At 41.0% G+C, this 20195-nt stretch overlaps 1 protein-coding gene across 3 annotated transcripts in view; it reads left to right on the top strand.

The window, feature by feature from the left end:
• Nucleotides 1–20195, top strand: part of DNAH9 (dynein axonemal heavy chain 9) — a 377141-nt gene that overhangs the window by 180304 nt on the left and 176642 nt on the right. For all 3 annotated transcript variants that reach the window (XM_063799007.1, XM_016932363.4, XM_063799008.1), the window contains 4 exons: nucleotides 5188–5353; nucleotides 7814–7916; nucleotides 8460–8699; nucleotides 17947–18108. In XM_063799007.1, coding sequence (XP_063655077.1) covers nucleotides 5188–5353; nucleotides 7814–7916; nucleotides 8460–8699; nucleotides 17947–18108 — 671 coding nt within the window. The remainder of the gene's footprint in view (nucleotides 1–5187; nucleotides 5354–7813; nucleotides 7917–8459; nucleotides 8700–17946; nucleotides 18109–20195) is intronic.

Raw genomic sequence — 20195 nt, 5'->3', positions numbered from 1 at the left:
TGGTCTCAATCTCCTGACCTCGTGATCCGCCCGCCTCGGGCTCCCAAAGTGCTGGGATTATAGGCGTGAGCCACCGCGCCGGGCCAATCAGATGTTCTTTTATAGAGGAGGCAGCTGGCTGATAATACCTGCATCTCTCCTCTCTTTCACTACATCCAGTTCTGGAGTCTCCATTGTATTTCTCTAAACATGGATTCAGAACTCCTTGATACCAGTGGGGGCTGTGCTTCCGAGTTACAGTATGGATAGCACACACTTTAATGTTTACAGTTGGTCAACCCTTGTACAAAGGGCTTTCCTCACCTTAGTTCGTTTAATCCTCCCCAGCCTATGAAACTATTTCACTATGGCTTTTGACTGCAAGTAGTGGAAAATCTGACGTTAGTGGCGTAAATATTCTGTTTTTTACAAGACAGGAATTCTGAAGGTGGGCAGTTGCTAATATCAGGTTAATGACAGTGATATCAATGCTATTTGCTGTTCTCTTGGCTGCTCCTTCAAGGTGGCAGAATGGCTGCTGTATCAGCCATCACATCTGCATTCAAAAAAAAAAAAAATGGTAGGGGGAGATAGAGCCCATGTCCTGACATGATAACTCTCCAGGAACTTTATAAACTTATGCCTATGTCTTCATGTTCAAAACTGTGCCACATGACCACCCCAGCTGAAGACTGCCTAAAGAGAAGGAGGTTGGAAATGGTGTCCAGCACAGATCTGATGACAGTCCCCATTTTTACAAGTTAATTAAATGAAGCTTAGAGGTGTTAAGGACTTATCTCAAAGTCATCCTATGAGTTAACACCAAAGCTGTCTTATTTCATGAAACTATGAAGACCTTCTACTTTGATAAGACTTTAAGTCATACATCTTAATTTTCATAATAGAATGCCAACTCTGCTTCCACTCATCTGATATCTAGAGCATATGGATATCTTTTTCTGTGATAGTCAATATAATAGGCCCTTCCGTCAGTCATTGAAAAAGTCAGCCTTCAATTGACTACTGGGTAGTCATGCACAAACCACAGGTTCATAACACTGACACCTCAAGCTGAGAGAGACAGAGATCTGTGTTCATTCTCCATTCCAGCAGTTTCTCTGAACTCCACAAACCTAGCTGTACTGCTTTCATTCCCTTCATTAAATTACAACATAATGGTCCGCCCTTGGGTTTTGTTGAGGGTTACTATAATAAAAGATAATTTTAAGTTATTTTTTATGCCTTCTGTAAAATCTCAGTTGAAGACCATTCTGTAGCCTGGTATCTGTTTTATAAATATCTGTGATATATGCCTCCTAGAATTTGGTGCCTGCAAAATTTTTAGAGGAAAGAAGAGATGGCTCTGTACCAGTAACCTGAGTGAGATGACATGGTTATTGTAATTAAACACAGATTTAGTTCTGAGCTTTTAGGCAAGCAGTTCATAAAGGAAAATGTGAGATAAATTTTTATGTGTTTACAGTAACTATGTCATCCTACATTACTAGTGTAATTAAGTTTCTTCTCATTCTGTATTGTTTAGCAATCCCTATTTAGTCTTTATTGTAATTGGTCTGTTTTATGTCTCTTTAAAGACTTTAAGTCTCTTCTTGTTCTTTTTGAAAATATAAATAATTTTTAAAACAAAAGAATTCATAAAGACCCACAAGACAGGATGGTTTAGAAGCAGGATAGTTTAGAAAAGTAGGAACAAAGAGCTTGGTTAAGGCATCAATGGGCTTATAGTTTTAGTGTGCAGAGAGAAGGCCAAAGATCAAGCTCATCATAGTTCTGAATTCTCTTGCCATTTGCATTATTAGCTCAACAAATATTTGAGTGCTTAATTAAACTAATTATATAGAAACTCAGATGTCTGAAACTTTGTGTAAAATGAATCTCTGTAACCTGTTTATTATAGACCTCAAGGTTGGACAGAACCTTAAAAGATCTAATCAAATGTCCAATCTCAAAGGGCATTGTGCTTACAATTATTACAGAAAGACAGCTCTCTCCCACCTAATACCTTTCACTTAATGACACAAATCAAAGTGAAATCATCAAAGATTTATCATCTAGTGAGCAAGACATTCTACTTGGAATTGTGGAAAGTTCAAATATAGTATAATGAAATTGAAGGGGATGGATGGGGTAATACACAAGATAATAAGTAAAGATATAGGATATTAGGAGGTAACAAGTGATGTAAAGAGACATGAAGCTGGGGCAGAGGATAGCAGGTGGGGCTTTGAACTTTAGGGCACATACCAGGGAAGACCTTACTGGAAAAATAGCACCTGGGTAAATAAACACCTGCTGGGGTATGAGGGAACAAACTGTGCTGGCATTTGGAAGAAGAGGATTTGAGGCAGAGGGTACAGCCAGAGCAAAGCCTTGGGTCAGCGAGTGACTCATGATCAGAAACAACTACTCGGGAGGCTAAGGCAGGAGAATTGCTTGAACCCAGGAGACGGAGGTTGCAGTGAGCCAAAACAGTGCCACTGCATTCCAGCCTGGGCGACAGAGTGAGACTCCATCTCAAAAAAAAAAAAAAAAGAAGAAAAGGGAAGAAAAAAAAAGAGAAACGGGGTGCCTGGAGCAGAGCTTGAGGAGGAGAACAGGAGAGAAAAACAAAGATGCAAGTTTAGTGGAAGTCAACAAACTGGCTTTTGCTCCAAGTGAGACAGGATGCCACTGGAGGGCATAAAACAGGGGATGGACGTGATCCAATTTACATTTTACAAGGGTATTCTTGTCTGCTGTTTTGAGAATATGGTGTAGGGAGTCTAGGGCAAAAGCTACACATCTTACCATTTGGGAAGATGTGTAGTTACCAGGTGAGAGCAGATGGACAAGGAAGGCAGCAGTGGAGATGGCAAAAAGAGAAAACAAATGGGAAGCCACTTTGAAAATTAAATTGCAGGCCGGGCGCAGTGGCTCATGCCTGTAATCCCAGCACTTTGGGAGGCTGAGGCGGGCGGATCACCTGAGGTCAGGAATTCGAGACCAGCCTAAGCAACATGGAGAAACCCCATCTCTACTAAAAACACAAAATTAGCCAGGTGTGGTGTTGCATGCCTGTAATCCCAGCTACTTGGGAGGCTGAGGCAGGAGAATTGCTTGAACCTGGGAGGCAGAGGTTGCAGTAAGCCGAGGTTGCGCCACTGCACTCCAGCCTGGGCAACAAGAGTGAAACTCCATCTCAAAAAAAAAGAAGAAAATTAAATTGCCCTTCAAGTATAAGATGGCAGTGCAATAGTATCCAGAGAATGGCCATTCACCCTGGCGCAGCAGCTGACACGGGTCGGTGTGGCCAAAGACTGAACCCCAAGCTGTTCCATACGGGTCTCGAGGAGAAATTCAGCCAGAATGTACAAATGACCTTGGGCCTGGGCTCCAGGTGTGGGCTTGAGTTTCCAGGCTTGTTGAGAACAGTCAGAACCCAGAAGTGTGGCGAGAGGGTCACATTTCTTTACATGTCTCATTCGTTCAGCTCCTTCAACATCAACACTTTTCCTGAAACTCAAACCCTCTTCTTCTCCTCCAATTCTACTTGGAAACAGAGTAGCTCACTGTAATTCCATCCTAGGTGTGACATGGAGCACAGCATGGCCAAGAAGGGATCAACAATGTGCCTGTCTTTCCTGGTGGACCCTTTCTTTCTCTGGAGAATTTAGGATCATCTGCCTGAGATAATCCCGTGCGCTCCACGGACACTTCTTGCTAACTGACATGGTTTTCTCCTCAATGATCCTTTTAAAGCATAAAGAGCTTAATCAACCCAAATTACAGGGTCTGCTTAATTCCAGGGGTTGATTTGAATATCATTGCCTTGGGAGGAGGAGAAACAAGTCTTTCTAAGGAGAGAATTTCCTATTAGAAGAACTGTTCTCAAAAGCATGTCCTTGTCAACCCATGAATTATATTTCATTTTGACAGATCTCACATATAGTTGTTATATCTTTAGGGGGGAAGAAGGTGTTGTGTGATTAATTGGTTGATAGTGTATGTTAATTCGATGCTAATTAAATTTAAATTTAATTCATATTTGAAACACTTAATTTAACTCAGGTCCAGAAAATTAGAATATTCGAGCTTCTTGAAGGAACTTGTCTTTCTATCTGTCACCTTCATATGTCTATTGACACTTTTTCCTTGTTTACAAACTTGTTTTTCAAGAGAAGAAATCAGATGGTTCTTAGAGCTTCCAGCTATAACAGGAAGTGTTGGTTCTTGCAGTTCATAAATATTTCATTGCTTTACTGGAAAAAGTACAGATATCTCCACCCTATTACTTAAGTTTGTTCTAAACAAGTCCTGTCATGCTGGAAAACTGCTGTTAGATCCTTCCTTTGGCTTGATCATTGAAGAAACCACTCCAGAAAAGAGTTTCTGCACTCTGTCTCCAGAAAGGCACCAAGGTGCTCAGACAGAGAGCCAGGAAACCTGAGAGCTGGGGAGGGCACCGTTCATGACACTGGAAGCATCTGGGAAATTCTCTGAGGCTGTTTTTTCTACATCCCACCAAGGAAAATCCCATGAGATGAACTCTCTGGGAACACTGTTGGCAAAACATCCATTGAGGCCTCTCTTACAGCCTCGGAGAGGAAAGGGCATTTACCCAGCCCTGGAAGGGGAGCGGCAGCCTTTATGCATTTTTGCTGCCTTTGGTAGAGAGGGCAACTCTACCCAGGATTCAACTATTCATAAGCTTCCTTGGAGTAGAGTACCTGGCCTTGGGACTGTAAAGATATTTTCCATTTTTAGTATGTAAACAAAGAAAACTGGGGACCACAAGTATGAGAGAAGAAGCATGGTCTTTTGAGTTTTAACCACTGTGGTTTGTATCCAGCCAGTAAAGTTGCTGAGTTCTTTTGAGCCTCAGTTTCCTCATCTGTAAAATGGGATAATACTAATCTCACAGTTATGTTTTAAGGATTAAATGAGATAATTAAGATGTCTAAAAACTTAGCACAGTGCACGTGGTGAGGTGTTCAGTCCCCATTACTGCCTAGCAATTTCAGTTTCACTTTCTGGTCCTGTAGAATGCCTGTTGGGAGCAGCAGTAGCTGTTATTATTGTTGTCTTTCGCATTGCTGTTTTTTGCACACATGAAGGCAGCACCATTGCTTCTCCTTGACATCTTTGCTGTCTCAGTACTGGCATCTGAGATTTGAGCCGCCTTCCCTCACCGACTGGCTCTCTCCCCAGCTGTCCTGGAGAAGCCTCTGGAAAAGAAGGCTGGCAGAAACTATGGCCCTCCAGGGAACAAGAAGCTCATCTATTTCATTGATGACATGAACATGCCTGAGGTGGATGCCTACGGGACGGTGCAGCCCCACACCATCATCCGGCAGCATCTGGACTATGGCCACTGGTAAGAGCGCCCATGTAGAGGGACTGGCCCAAGGGAGCAGAGCCTAAGGCAGGGCTGAAGGCCAGTCTCTATTCTGCCTGAACGGCAAACCTCAGCATAGCTCTGGTGCCAGATGGGAATCTTTGTGGTAAACCACATTTCTCATTCAATTCTCTATTTCCCAGAGTGGTTCCTTCAAACAGGGGCACTAATATTCACATGAAACATTTAGCCAGAGAAGACACTGAGCTCTCATCTAAGGAAAAAAAACCTACTTTTTGCTTCAAGACTCATCTCCGAAGTTGCCTTTTTCACGTGCCCGAAGCAGAATTAACCACTTCCCCTGCACCATGGCCCCACAGCACTGGGCATGTGCTTCAGTGATAACACCTAACACACGCCAGGTGCAGTGGCTCATGCCTGTAATCCCAGCACTTTGGGAGGCTAAGGCGGGTGGATCACAGGGTCAGGAGTTCGAGACCAGCCTGGCCAACATGGTGAAACCCTGTCTGTACTGAAAATACAAAAATTAGCCAGGTGTGATGGCAGGCGCCTGTAGTCCCAGCTACTCAGGAGGCTGAGGCAGGAGAATAGCTTGAACCTGGGAGGCGGAGGTTGCAGTGAGCTGAGATCATACCACTGCACTCCAGCCTGGGCAACAGAGCGAGACTCCATCTCAAAAAAAAAAAAAAAAACTACCAAACACCCGGTACCATGCACTGTGTCTGCAGACCTTCCAGCCTCAGTGCCTTCAGAGCAGCTCAGAGGGCTGGATAGTATCTCTTGCAACAGCATAATTTTTAATGGCAAAAGTCTGAACTTACTAGGAAAAAAAAAAAAAGTAAGTCACTGATTTGAGACAACTTTGACTCGCCTTTCTACCGCATACTGAATCTGCTGCTGAGAAAGAGTGAGAAGAGAGAATTCAGAGAGAAGAATGATAGTTAAGATGGCAACTTGAGTTGCCTTCCCTTCCTTCCCAAAATCTTTATTGGATGCTTGAACTATGGAACTGTTTGCAATCTCCACACTGACATCTGAGCAGCTTAATTTCATGGACAATAATTAGAGTCAAGCTAACTAGTTGTACTTTAGATTCATGGTCACAAACCTTAAATGGGAAGTAGAAGCTTCCTGGAAATTCTACCATATGGCCTTAGTATGTCCACTCTCAGAAATGTCTATTTCATTCCATCTTCCCTCTCTTTGATCTTCCCACCACACCTCAGCTGATGACCTTGCCTTCTCAGAGAACACAGATGCCGCCTCCATTTCTTGCTTCCACATCTATACAACTCACCCGTGTCCCCATGCATCTCTCCTCCACCCTCCTGTTACATCTTACCTAAGGCCAAACCTTCCACCAGCCTCTTCATTCTACCATCTCCCACTCATCGATCGGTCCCCATCTCCTCATTAGCTGCTTCACATCATTTAAACTTGCATAAACAGGCTGGGTGCAGTGGCTTATGCCTGTAATCCCAGCACTTTGGGAGGCCAAGGTGGGCGAATCACTTGAGCCCAGGAGTTTGAGATCAGCCTGGCCAACATGGTGAAACCCTGTCTCTACTAAAAATATAAAAATTAGCTGGATGTGGGGGCACATGCCTGTAGTCCCAGCTACTTAGGAGGCTGAGGCAGGAGAATGGCTTGAACCCAGAAGGTAGAGGTTGCAGTGAGCCGAGATCTGCCATTGCACTCCAGCCTGGGTGACCGAACGAGACTCCGTCTCAAAAAAAAGAATAAATTAAAAATAAACTTGCATAAATTTATTCTATTGGGTTAAAAAATTACTTTCTAATTACTGTTCTGTCCCCCACTCTCTTATCTCCCACTCACTCCTCAATCTACTATTATTTGATTTCTGTTCCCTCCACTGTTCTTGCTAAACTACTATCTGCATCATTATTGCAAAATCCAAGAAATCCTTTGCAAGCTTGTCCAGCTGCCTTATTTTGTTGTTGTTGTTCTGGTTTGTTTTGTTTTAGGCTTTTAGCAGCCTGAAACCATGGTTTTTAGTTTCTGTCTCTAGTCATAAGTGGAAAAGAGGGATGAGGAAGGGGCATTACTGGCCCAACCAGAGATGGAAGCTAAGAACCCATGACTGCATTCTCTCCCTTAGACACCCCTGCTGAAGTCACTACCTTTGTTATTCTCTCTGCAGCCCTTGATGTGGTTGACCACTCTCTTCTTTTGAGAATACTGGCTTCCTTTGCCTTTTGGTATGGCACATACCCCTGATTTTTCTCCTATCTTTTTGTCCATCCTGCTGGCTCGTCTTCCTATGCTATTTCCTTAGATATTGAGGCACCTTGGGAATCTGTCTTATGCTCTTACCTCTTCTCAATCCCTGCCAGTGGATCTAGACTTTTTTATCACCCAAACACATGAACAGTAGGGCACATCCTACCTCACCTTGACAAAGCACTCACCTGCCTCGGTCCTCAGACACATTTCACCTAGAGCTTCTGACTGTTCCAGGTATGATCGGAGCAAGCTGTCCCTAAAGGAGATCACAAATGTACAGTATGTTTCCTGTATGAACCCCACGGCAGGCAGCTTCACCATCAACCCCCGGCTTCAGGTACAGGAGGAGCCATGGGACCTGGGTCCTAATCCTATCTTACTAGAGCTGATGCCCCTTGATTATAAGTATAATAATTGGCCTTTTTCCCCATGCAGCCTCTCAGAATGGTAAATCAGATAGAATGCCAAATTGCATCTCTAGGGGAAAAGAGAAACTCCTAGACTTAGAGTCTCAAGATTGGAAGGGGTCATAGATTTCATCTGATTTGATCCCTCTTTCTTCAGATGAGGGAGCTTCAGAGAGATGAATGACTTTCCCAGGGATTCTCAGTATCAAATTCAGATTTGGACTCAGATTCTCTGAGTCCAAGTTTAGTTCTCTTCCTACTGCCCCAGGCTGCCATCTTTAACTGAAGGTGCTTTGCCTGTTATTCCCCTAGTCATTTTAGGTTCAACCTAAATTTGGGCATAGTGTGAGAGATGGGACCAAAATATAGATTCAAAGACTGTATAAGAATTTTCTGTTATCTCCAAATTCAGAAGCGGTGATTTCTACTCCGTGGTAACGGATGTTGAGCTCATGCCTTTGTTTCCTGTACAGCGTCACTTCAGCGTGTTTGTCCTCTCCTTCCCGGGGGCAGATGCCCTGTCCTCTATCTACAGCATCATCCTCACTCAGCATCTGAAGCTCGGAAACTTCCCGGCGTCCCTGCAGAAATCCATCCCCCCACTGATCAATCTGGCCCTCGCCTTCCACCAGAAAATTGCTACCACCTTCCTACCCACAGGAATCAAATTCCACTACATCTTCAACCTCAGAGATTTTGCCAACATTTTCCAGGTGAGTTCATCGGCTCCGAGACACCCTAGGGGCTTAGTGATTATCCAGATGCTCCGATTCTTCATAAAAATAAGTAGTTAATGCCCAGCTCATAGGCACAGGCAAAGCCACTGTTCATATGTAATCATGAACATAAGCAGGTACACACAGTGCCATGGGCTCCATGAGGAAGGCCCTCAATAAAATAGAGTTTCCTTTGCCAACTAAATTATTTCTCAGTAAGCAGCATGCATCTCTGAGTTGGTTCCCTGGGGGCTGCAGAAGGCTCAACACCTTGGAGATAGTGTTATATAATGAGTCCAGTATGCCTGGGAAGAAAAATGTCCCAAAAGAAAGAACTATTTTGGATCTCCCATTGGTACACCTATTGATCTTGGGATGAAAAAGAATGTTCCCCAAACTGCAAGATACTCTGCTTCCTCAAAAAACCACATTGTCATACTCCTAAGATGCCATCTGCCAGCCTCTAAGAGGGTCTCAGTCCTAAAATTCCCAGGTTCATTTCTAGACTAAAGCTGTTTCAGATCTTTCCAACTGCTTATCTGAATAGTGATGGCATGTCTCTGCCCATTGCTTCCAATTGCTTGGCTCATCACCATCAAAGTCTCCAGAGGGCCATCTAGCAAACCCAGACCCTTTCTTCCGTCTGGTCAGATGTAGTATCCTCATGTAGCCAAGTCTACAACTCTCCCATTCTGGACAAGAATCTGCAGAAACTCATTTGTAGAGAGACCTTCCCCCAAGATAATACTGGGTTATTATTGAGGGAATGATGCCTTTCACACCAAGCAGAGGCCACACCCATAAAGAAGTGTCGAAGTGATCAGGCAGTGACACCACCTTCCAATGAGAGCACATGTAATTAATTTCCCAGAGCAATTATGCAGGTAGGACTTTTGAGCCAAACCATCAAAGCTCCAGACCCTGACGACATAGGGCCAGGTTGTTCCAGCCAGAACTCCTTATTGTAAGAAGCAGAAATCTACTAAACCGTGGTTCAGAGACTCAAGAGCTATGGACCAGGAAAGCTCCACCTGAAGGTGGAATCAATGAGCCCCTCAGAATGATAAGTCTCTGAGAACACATCCAGGCTAGTTCAGGATACCACTCCTGAATCAGATGTAGCTCCCAAACATTAGCTCATCTTAAAAATTAAAAACAGAGACCCACATAGATCATATATATTTGCCCAGGAGCACAAGGAAGCCAGTAAAGGAACTGGAATCTAGGTCTTTGGGTTCCTGGCCTGGACAACTTTCCACCACACCTTTCTGTCCTCATCTGAATTTCCAATGAGGAAAATAAGCATGTGATGGTTACGGCAGCAAGAGAGACTCAGCTCTGAGCCTATAAAGCCTGCATCTCTGCAGGCCTCAGGACTGGACAGCAGCAAAGTTTGTGCTTACCCACAACTGGCTCCCATTTTATGAGCATTCATTGAGAAAGACTTTTTCACCACACAATCTTTCTCTTAAATATTACTGCAGCTCTATGAAGTGGGGGTGTTATTAGGTGGATTTTTCAAATGAAAAAAAAAGAAGTTAACATTGTTTGATCAAATCTACACTGCTCCTAAGTGACAGAACTGAAGGGAGAAGCATCAATTATGCTCCATTTATCAGAAGCAACCCAACCTTAGCTTCTGCCTGGAACAGTGGTCTTGTCCCCTGTACAACCTGAAATGTAATACTCACGACAACCCTTTGGGATAGACATTGTTATCCCAATTTAACAGAGGCTCAGAGAAGTTACTAGCTAGTCAATGACAGCACCAATGGTCAGGGAGGTTAAAAAAAAAATTCTCGTGGAATAGCAAGGAGTTTAGCCCAGTGGGAACGACGAGTGATATGGAAAGGAGAGATGAGGTTGGAAAGGTAACTTGAGACCAGAGTGGGCCCTACTTAACAGTTAGACTTTAGTCTGTAATAATAGCTAACACTTACTGAGCACAGTGCTAAGCCTTTTACATCTATGAATGCACTTAATCCTCACAACAACCCTAGAAGGTAAAATACTGATTATTTTCAATTTAGAGATGACAAAACCGAGCCACAGACAAATCAGTCTCTTGAGCGTGACTGCATGATCGCATAATGGTAAGCAGCAGCATTGATAGAACAGCTAGAATGTTCAGCCCTGCTATGGAGGTAATTCAGGGTGACAAAAGGCTTCCGGAGGAAAGAGTACACCTTGTGGTAGTGGTCACTGATGCAGTATCAAGGAGGAACCAGACAGCAGAGACATGGGAGTGGAGATTGTTCCCCTGGCCTGTTTCTCTGCCTGATTCAGTTAGCCTGAGTGGAAACCCCCTGAGGTCTGCATCCCAGCCAGGCGTCTTTGCAGCCTGCCAGCTGTCAGCTGCTCCAAGTGTGGAGAACGCAACACCCCTGGAGTGCAGCCTCCCTTCTGCTACGTGGTCCCCTCACTCTCCTACTCTAACGAGAGTTTCAGGCTCATAGCTTGACCACAGTCTCCTCCTACCTGCTGTGAAAAGAAAAACCTTAGCTAAATTAAGTTTAACAGTGTTTAACTGATCAAAGAACAATTCACGAATCCAAATTGGGTAGCCCACCGGGCCAGAGTAGGCTCAGACAGACTCCAGCAAAGCCACGTGGTGGAAGAAGATTTCTGGACAGAAAAGTGAAAGTGATGTACAGAAAACAGAAGTGAGACACAGAAACAGCTGGATTGGTTACAGCTTGGTGTTTGCCTTATTTAAACACAGTTTTAACAGCTGGCCACCTGCAATTGGGCAAAACTCAGTGATTGTCACAAGAGTAGTTACAGTCAATTTACACCTCCTTTTAAGTCATAGTTCACAATGTACAGAGCAACTTTTAGGCCATACTTACAGCACATCAGGAGGCAGCTTTAGGCTAAACTTGATTTAACACTCCTTTCCTCCCTGAGTGTCTAACCAAAGGCCTGATTGAGCATGTCACACACCAACTCTGCACCATCTTAGATAGTTATGTGTTGCGCTGAGATGGGGTGGTTTAATGTCTATAGCTTGGTGTTTGCCTTATTTGAACACCAGTTTTAACAGCTGGCCACCTGTGATTGGGTGAAACTCGGTGATTGGCACAAGAGTAGGTTACAGTCAATTTACACCTCCATTTAGATTACAGGTCACAATATACAGAGCAACTTTTAGGCCAAACTTAAAATACTTCAGGAGGCAGCTTTAAGCTAAACTTGATTTAACACTCCCTTCCTCCTTGAGTCTGACCAAAGGCCTGATTGGAGGGTATAGAGGGTGGTTTAATGTCTACTAGGAGACAGGCACTGCCCAGAGAACACTGTTGTTTTCCTTTATCTGGCTTGATCCCAGGCTCAGTAATTCAGAACTTCTCTGTACTCCCCTCGCTCTGTTCAGATCAGAACAGAATTTGATAGTGCTCTCATATGGTTTGGCTCTGTGTCCCCACCCAAATCTCATCTTGAATTATACTCCCATAATTCCCACATGTTGTGGGAGGGACCAGTGAGAGATAATTGGAATCATGGGGGCAGTTTTTCCCATACTTTTCTTGTGGTAGTAAGTCTCAAGAGATCTGATGATTTTATCAGGGGTTTCCGCTTTTGCATCTTTCTCATTTTCTCTTGCCACCACCATGTAAGAAGTGCCTTTTGCCTCCCACCATGGTTCTGAGGCCTCCCCAGTCATGTGGAACTGTAAGTCCAATGAAACCCCTTTTCCTCCCAGTCTCAGGTATGTCTTTATCAGCAGCATGAAAACGGACCAATACATGCTCTGAGTAGCAGAAATCACTAACCATTCCCATCTCAGTGCAACACATAACTATCTAAGATGGTGCAGAGTTGGCATATGACATACTCACATTTACTCAGCCTTAATCGTCAACCACCCTATTTGGCTATAACAAGATTTATAAACTTCAACTGATAGCTTGCCTCACTGTAAAACACAAAATTCTAAAGGTCTGGACTCCTGGTTGTTGCTTTTTCTTGTCCTCTGCATTTCATATATGGCAGGTACCTAGGAGAGCTAAGAAGGAGACAGAGGCTGCAATAAACATCTGGGTAGAGCCAAGGAGACCTAATGGAATTTCTTTTTGCTTTTAATAAACTTTTATCAAAGTGTAACATACAAGTAGAAATACACAAAAGCCACAAGCATACAACTTGGTTAATTATCACAAAGGGATCTCACCTATGTAATCACCACTCAGATCAAGAAAGAAAACATTCTCAATATATCCCTGATGTTCTCCTTTGCACCTTCCATTCATGCTTTCCTGCTTTCCTCCTCTTGCCAGCCCTACATATTGTCTAAACTTCTAACATCATAAATTATTTTGACCTATTTTTGAACTTTATATAAATAGCATAGCCAATATCACTTTGTATCTTTGTTCAGTATTATATGTGTATCTCTATTTTTAATAATTGTTACTTTTTGACTTAAAGAGTAACAGTTATGTTTCTTTCTTTTCAATCCTTAAATTTTTTTAGTTCTTTTTCTTGTCTTATTGTGCTGGCTACAACTCAAATACAATGTTGGAGAGAAGCAATGAGAGTAGCATTTTGACATAGTCCTAATTTTACAGGGAAACACTTTTAATAGTTTGCCACTAAATATGATGTTCTCTACTGGTTTTTCTGGGTACCTTTTACCTGATTAAGGAAATATTTTTCTGTGTATAGTTTGCTAAGAGTTTTAATTATGAATATGTGTTGAAACTTAACAAATGATTTTTCTGCCATCTGTTTAATTATATAAATTTTTTCTCTTCTATTCTGGTAATATGATAAATTAATTGATTATTTTCAAACATTAAATCAACCATTCCTGGAATCAACTCATCTTGGTTGTTACATGTTCTTTTTTAAATATTTTCCTAGGTTTCATTTGATAATTTTTAATATAATTTTTGAATCTATATTCATAAGATTGTCTTGTAATCTTTCTCTAATATTCTAAGGTTATAAAGTCCTCATAAAATACTTTGAGAAGTGTTTCCTCTTTTTCTGTTCTCTAAAAGATTTAGTGAAACATTGTATTGTGCTTTCCTTAAATGTTGGAAGAATTTACTGGTGAAACCACCTGGAGGTTTGTTTGGTAGAGGTTTTAAATTATAAATTCAAATACTTTAATATGTATAAGACTATTCAGATTGTCTATTTCTTCATGTGTCAGTCATGTTAAGACATCCTTGTTATCAATAGTTGCTAATTTATTGGCATAAAATTGTAATATTCTCAGATTATCTTTTAAATATCTGCTGTATCTGACATTATGTCCTCTTCCTTATGTTGGGTATTAAGTGTGTCTTTTCTCTTTTTTTCTCTTCTATCATCCTTGCTAGGGAGTTAGCAATTGTGCTAGTCAAAAAACCTGAAGGGTATACCTGCATTATGCATTTGACTTTCTTACTGTCTTAATTTGTTATCTGTTTTATATATTATTAATATTTTCTCTTTGCTTTATAATTTTTATTCCTACTTACCTTGGGTTTGGGGTTAGTTTGTTCTATTTCTAACTTCTTGGCATGGCTACTTATATCATTAATTGTCATCCTTTGTCTCATCTAAAACATTCATTTTAAGACTATATAAATTTATCTCTGATCACACCATTAGCTACATCATGCAAGCTTTTATATACCGTATTTTATTATCATTCAGTTGATAATATTTAATTTCCACTATGATTTCTTCTTTGACTCATGGAATCTTTAGAAGTGTATTGCTTTATTTTCAAACATTTAGAGATTATCTAGTTATCTTTCTCTTACTGATGCCTACTTTAATTCCACTGTTGTCAGAAGACACTCTATATGGATTTATTCCTTTGAAATTTGTTGAGACTGCTCTATGTCCCAAGATATAATCGATGTGCAGGGTTTTTTTTAATGCATTCTGCAGATATTGGGTATAGTTTTATCAACATTCCAGTTGAAGCAACCTTGTAAATCACGCTGTTTAAAAAATTCCTAAAATTTCTAGATTTATTTGTCCGCTTGTTCCTTCAGTCACTGAGAGAGATGTTAAGATATTTCACTGTGATTGTGGGTACATTTATTTTTGCTTTTATTTGTCATATTCACTTTATATATTTTGAAACTGTGTTATTTATTAGGTACATACAGATTTAGAATTAGTATATCTTCCTAGCAGACTGATCTTTTTCTTATTAAGTGCACTTCTTTATCTCTTAAAACGATGTTTGCTTTAAAGTCAATTTTGTATGACATTAGTATGTATGACTATTCCATATCTTTAGTCAATATTTTTATGACATGTTTTCATTTTCTTGCACTCAGCTTTTCCATATTCTTATATTTAAGGTATATCTCCCATAAGCAGCATACGGTTGGGCTCTTTAAAGTCCCACCTGACAACATTGCCTTTTAATTACAATGTTTAGCTCATCTATGTTATTTTATATAATAATATATTTATGATTAAATCTACTTATGCTCTTTTTAATATATTCTATCTATTCTACCTCCTTTCTTCTCACTTCCTGTATTCTATCAAACTAATCATATGTTTTTATCATTGTTCTCCCTCTTTTAGCATAGTATACATCCTTTTGCTATTCATCTAATGGTTACCAAAAGCATCATTTTATCTTTTTGTCTTTTATGAATTAGCATATTTATTAATTGCCATACAGTGCAAGGATCTTGGGACAATTTACCTCTCATTGATTTTTGTGCTATCATTTATTTTAATTCTCTGTATTTTGAAAACTCACTGATATCTGTGTTTTAGTAAGTCAGCATTCCTTTAGAGTTACCCATATGTTACCTTTTCCATTGCTCTTTATTCCTGTACATTCCTGTTCTTCCACCTGGGATCATTTTTATTCTGCTTGAAGAACTCCTTTTAGTATTTACTTTAGTTCATATCTGTTGGAGAAGTATCTCACAATTTTAACTTGACCAAAAATATATTTCTTATTTTTAAAAAATTTTAGGGGTGGCTTGGATTTCTAGGTTGGTTGCTATTTTCTTTCAGCACTTTGAAGGCTTCTTTTATTGTTTCTGTTGAGAAATTACCTTTAGACTTATCACTTACTAAGTACTAATAATACAATTATAAAAATAAACCACAACCTAAATAAAGTCTGTCAACTTCCTACCTTTGAGACACTTGCCATCACCCGGAAGAAGCAAACCTGTATAAAGAAAAAATAATAATTTGACAACGGGTGAGGTGGCTCTTGCCTGTAATCCAGCACTTTAGGAGACCAAGGTGGGCAGATCACTTGAAGCCAGGAGTTCAAGACCAGCCTGGCCAATATGGCGAAACCTGGTCTCTACTGAAAATACAAAAATTAGTTGGGTGTGGTGGTGCCTGCCTATAATTCCAACTGTTCAGGAGGCTGAGGCACGAGAATTGCTTGAACCCGGGAGGTGGAGGCTGCCGCGAGCCGAGATTGCACCACTGCACTCCAGTCTGGGTGACAAAAAGTGAGACTCTGTCACAAAAATAATATTAAAAATAATTTGGGAAACTAATAATTCTTCTGTAATCGAGATGTATACATAAAGGCTCTGTGAGGCACATGGGAGGGAATGCCGCTGGACAGGAGAGGTGTCTTGGGCGACTTCAACAAGAGGTTTCAATTGAGCTAGATCTTGAAATATGAGTATGGCAAGCAAAGCAAAAGGCATGAAGACACAGAAAAGTTTGCAGGATCAGAACATAATAGGAATTTTGTGAAACTGGAATCTAGGTTTTATGGGAAGTAGTGGTAAAAGTGATCATGAGGGTCTGGGCACAGTGGCTCATGCCTGTAATCCCAGCACTTTGGGGGGCTGAGGTGGGTGGATCACCTGAGGTTGGGAGTTCAAGACCAGCCTGACCAACAATGAGAAACCCCATCTCTACTAAAAATTAGCCAGGCATGGTGGCGCATGCCTGCAATCCCAGCTACCCAGGAGGCTGAGGCAGGAGAATTGCTTGAACCTGGGAGGCGGAGGTTGCAGTGAGCCAAGATCACACCATTGCACTCCAGCCTGGGCAACAAGAGCGAAACTCCGTCTCAAAAAGAAAAGAGTGATCATGAGGAAGCAGATTGTAGTAATGTTGTCACCAGACTTGTATTCTATGTTAATGGATCTGCACATTATTCTATGAATTTAAGTAAAGACCCATTAAATGATCCCTTTCCCTCTAAGACAAGAAAGCAAGCAATGAGAACAAGCACAGATATAGATGAGCTTGAACTTAGAGAATTTGTTGAGGTTATTGAGGAGCTCTAACATTGGTGGTCTCCACCTTTCAGTAAAATAAAAGAAGGTTAGGACTTTGGCTAATAGTAACAGAAAAAGATGACAGAGAAATTTGAAAAGAATGATAAATATTTGAAACCAACCCTGTGGCACATAGGAAGGGGAACTGACTAGAGATAAATAAATAGATTGCTGACCTGCCAAGGTTAGCTATATCCCTTCTAGCCCTTTGTTATAGTTCTGATTTTACATAGTCAATTGTTATCTGAATCAGTTTTCAAAATGGCACTGTGGAATTGAAATATAGCAGAGAAACCACTTTTTCCCTCATTGTGGGTGATTCAAAATGGAGTGGTTACAATTCCAGGCATTATAGTTAGGAAGGCAACTTACTCTATGAAATGGGGCGTGTTTTCTCTCTGAATTCCAATCTTCACATTATACAAAATGGATTTAGTAATAATTATTTCATGGGATCATCATGAGTATTAAATGAGCTTCATCTGGCGAAGCATCTAGTCCAATGCTGGCTTCAATAGCATCTAGTCCACATAACTGGCTTCAATAAATTATAGCTGTTGCAGTTGTTATTTTTATGATGAGCACAAAAGAATAATTCCAATGTATTGAGTATGTAAAATGAACAATGCTTGTTTCCTTAGGCATATTAATTTGAATTATTTAGACAACTTTAGAAAGTCAGTATTTTTATTCCACTTTGAAAAGTGAGCAAACTAAGGCTCAGAGATGTCACATGCCTTGCCCAAAGTCACACAGTTGCTTAGTGGTTGCCCAAAGTCACAAGTCACATAGTGGTTGTGCAAGTATTTGAGGTCAGGTCTGTCTAACTGCAACCCTTGGGTCTTTCTTTACAAGCTCCCTTTCAGCTTCTCAGTGTTCCCTCCACTAGAATGATCTGTTTAGCAAGACAAGCCCTAGACATCATCCCAGGTTAGATAAAATGCTCCAGGAAGTTTTCCTAGCTATTGTACCTATGGATGGTTATTAACGTTATTTTTTTGTGTCTGTTCCCCTTGAAGGGCATTCTCTTCTCCTCAGTGGAATGTGTGAAATCCACATGGGATCTCATAAGGCTCTATCTGCATGAATCAAATCGAGTTTATCGGGATAAGATGGTAGAAGAAAAGGACTTTGATCTTTTTGATAAAATCCAGACAGAAGTGCTCAAGAAAACTTTTGATGTGAGTATTGCCCTATGGATTTTCTTTGTATTTGAAAAAAAAAGATAATTATACAGATGATCACCCAAATGATAAAATCTAGCTGTTTAATGGGGAAAGGCCAGAGTTTAGGTGAGGAAGGAAATTCTGTCATGATTTTGCCCAGGTAAAAAAATGCTGGGGCAAGAATAGATGCAAATTAATCCCAGAATCCCAGTGTTGAAGAAGTCCATAGAGATCATCTGATCCAAGTCCCCACATGGTACTTAGTCCCCTAGCAGCATTTCTCAGATTGGTTACCCCAGTGATGCTCTAGCATCCTTGAAATGCATCATCCCATTGTTCCCAAGGCCGCCATTTTGGGGCTGCTAATAACTGGAAATTTTGAGCAATTTTTTTTTTTTTTTTTTTTTGAGACAGAGTCTTGCTCTTTCGCCCAGGCTGGAGTGCAGTGGCGCGATCTCTGCTCACTGCAAGCTCCGCCTCCCAGGTTCACGCCATTCTCCTGCCTCAGCCTCCCGAGTAGCTGGGACTACAGGCACCCGCCACCACACCTGGCTAATTTTTTGTATTTTTAGTAGAGACGGAGTTTCACTGTGTTTCACCGAGGGTTTCACCAAGGGTTTCACTGAGGTCGATCTCCTGACTTCGTGATCCGCCCGCCTCAGCCTCCCAAAGTGCTGGGATTACAGGCGTGAGCCACTGAGCCCGGCCTGAGCAATTTTGAAACTTGGAACATTTGAAATAATTTTAAAGACTGAAAATTTGGTCTAATAATAATCTAGAAGTTATTTCTCTGTCCACTACCCAGGTCTACATGACAAACTCTCAAATATTTTAATGCCATTTATCTCACTCTTCCTGAGTCTTCTCTTCTCCAGGCGAAATAGCCTGAATCCTTTTAACCATTTCTGACATGGATTGGTTTCAAACTTAAAGAACTCTGACATCCTCCTGATTGCTCTCTCACCAGTTCTCCCCTCTGAAATTGTGATGCCTGACTTTTCGTTGCACAACCCAGCTGGGGTCTGACCAAAACCATGATCATCATTCCCCTTTTTCTTAAAGACTATAGTTTTGTTACTGTGTTTCCCAAAATGTGTCCTGCTAAGTAGTTTTACTACAAGATACTTCTTGAAAAAGAGTCTCTGTCATGAAATGAGTTGAGAAAATGTTTCATTGTATATGACTCTCTTGGAAATTCACAGTGGATTTAAGGCATTAACGTTCTGCACTTGGACACAGGAAGGGGAACATCACACACAGGGGCCTGTTGTGGGGTGGGGGGAGGGAGAAGGGATAGCATTAGGAGATATACCTAATGTAAATGATGAGTTAATAGGTGCAGCACACCAACATGGCACATGTATACATATGTAACAAACCTGCATGTTGTGCACATGTACCCTAGAACTTAAAGTATAATAAAAAATATATATATATAAAAGACATTAAAGTTCTGAAATCTTGAATAACTGTAATTCACATATCATTCCCCAAATGTATTGGACCCTAAAATTCTTTCCTCTCATTAAACCTATTAATAATTTACATAATGAATGGCCCATGGATTATGCCTTGGGAGGCATTGATATAGTAGCACAACCTGAGATCGTATTCTATTTCTTAGTGTCGAAATTACCCCACAGTTAACACTGAGCCTTCTATTAACCAAAGCCCCATCTTTTCCACACATACTGCTTGTCTGTTCCCTCTGGAAATTAGAAATATTCAAATTTTGTGTTTAGGTATGCTATGTTGTCCTCATACTCACCTTGTTTGGTTTAGCTCCGTATTTTTTTCCTGGTAAGATCTTGACTCTACCTCTGAAGATATCTGCAGTCCATCCCAACCTATGTGACAGCCTTTTGAATGTTTAGACAGCATTTTAAGTCACTTATTTTATTCTGCTTTTTACTAAGCCAGCCGTCCTAAATTCTCCCACTTCTCTCAGCATTGTTATTGGGGCCTGATGTTTGAGACCCTCATGTTAGATGCCCGTCTCTGAGCATCATAGAGTTACCCAATTCAGGTATTCATTGTTGGCCTGGCAAATTAGTCTTCATGGTCTTTACAAGTCGGTCTGAGCTAGCACTTCAGAGTAATAA

The sequence above is a fragment of the Pan troglodytes genome, chromosome 19, assembly GCF_028858775.2.
Source record: "Pan troglodytes isolate AG18354 chromosome 19, NHGRI_mPanTro3-v2.0_pri, whole genome shotgun sequence".
NCBI classification, from domain to species: Eukaryota; Metazoa; Chordata; class Mammalia; order Primates; family Hominidae; genus Pan; species Pan troglodytes.
This window is presented reverse-complemented; position numbering and strand designations above follow the sequence as displayed.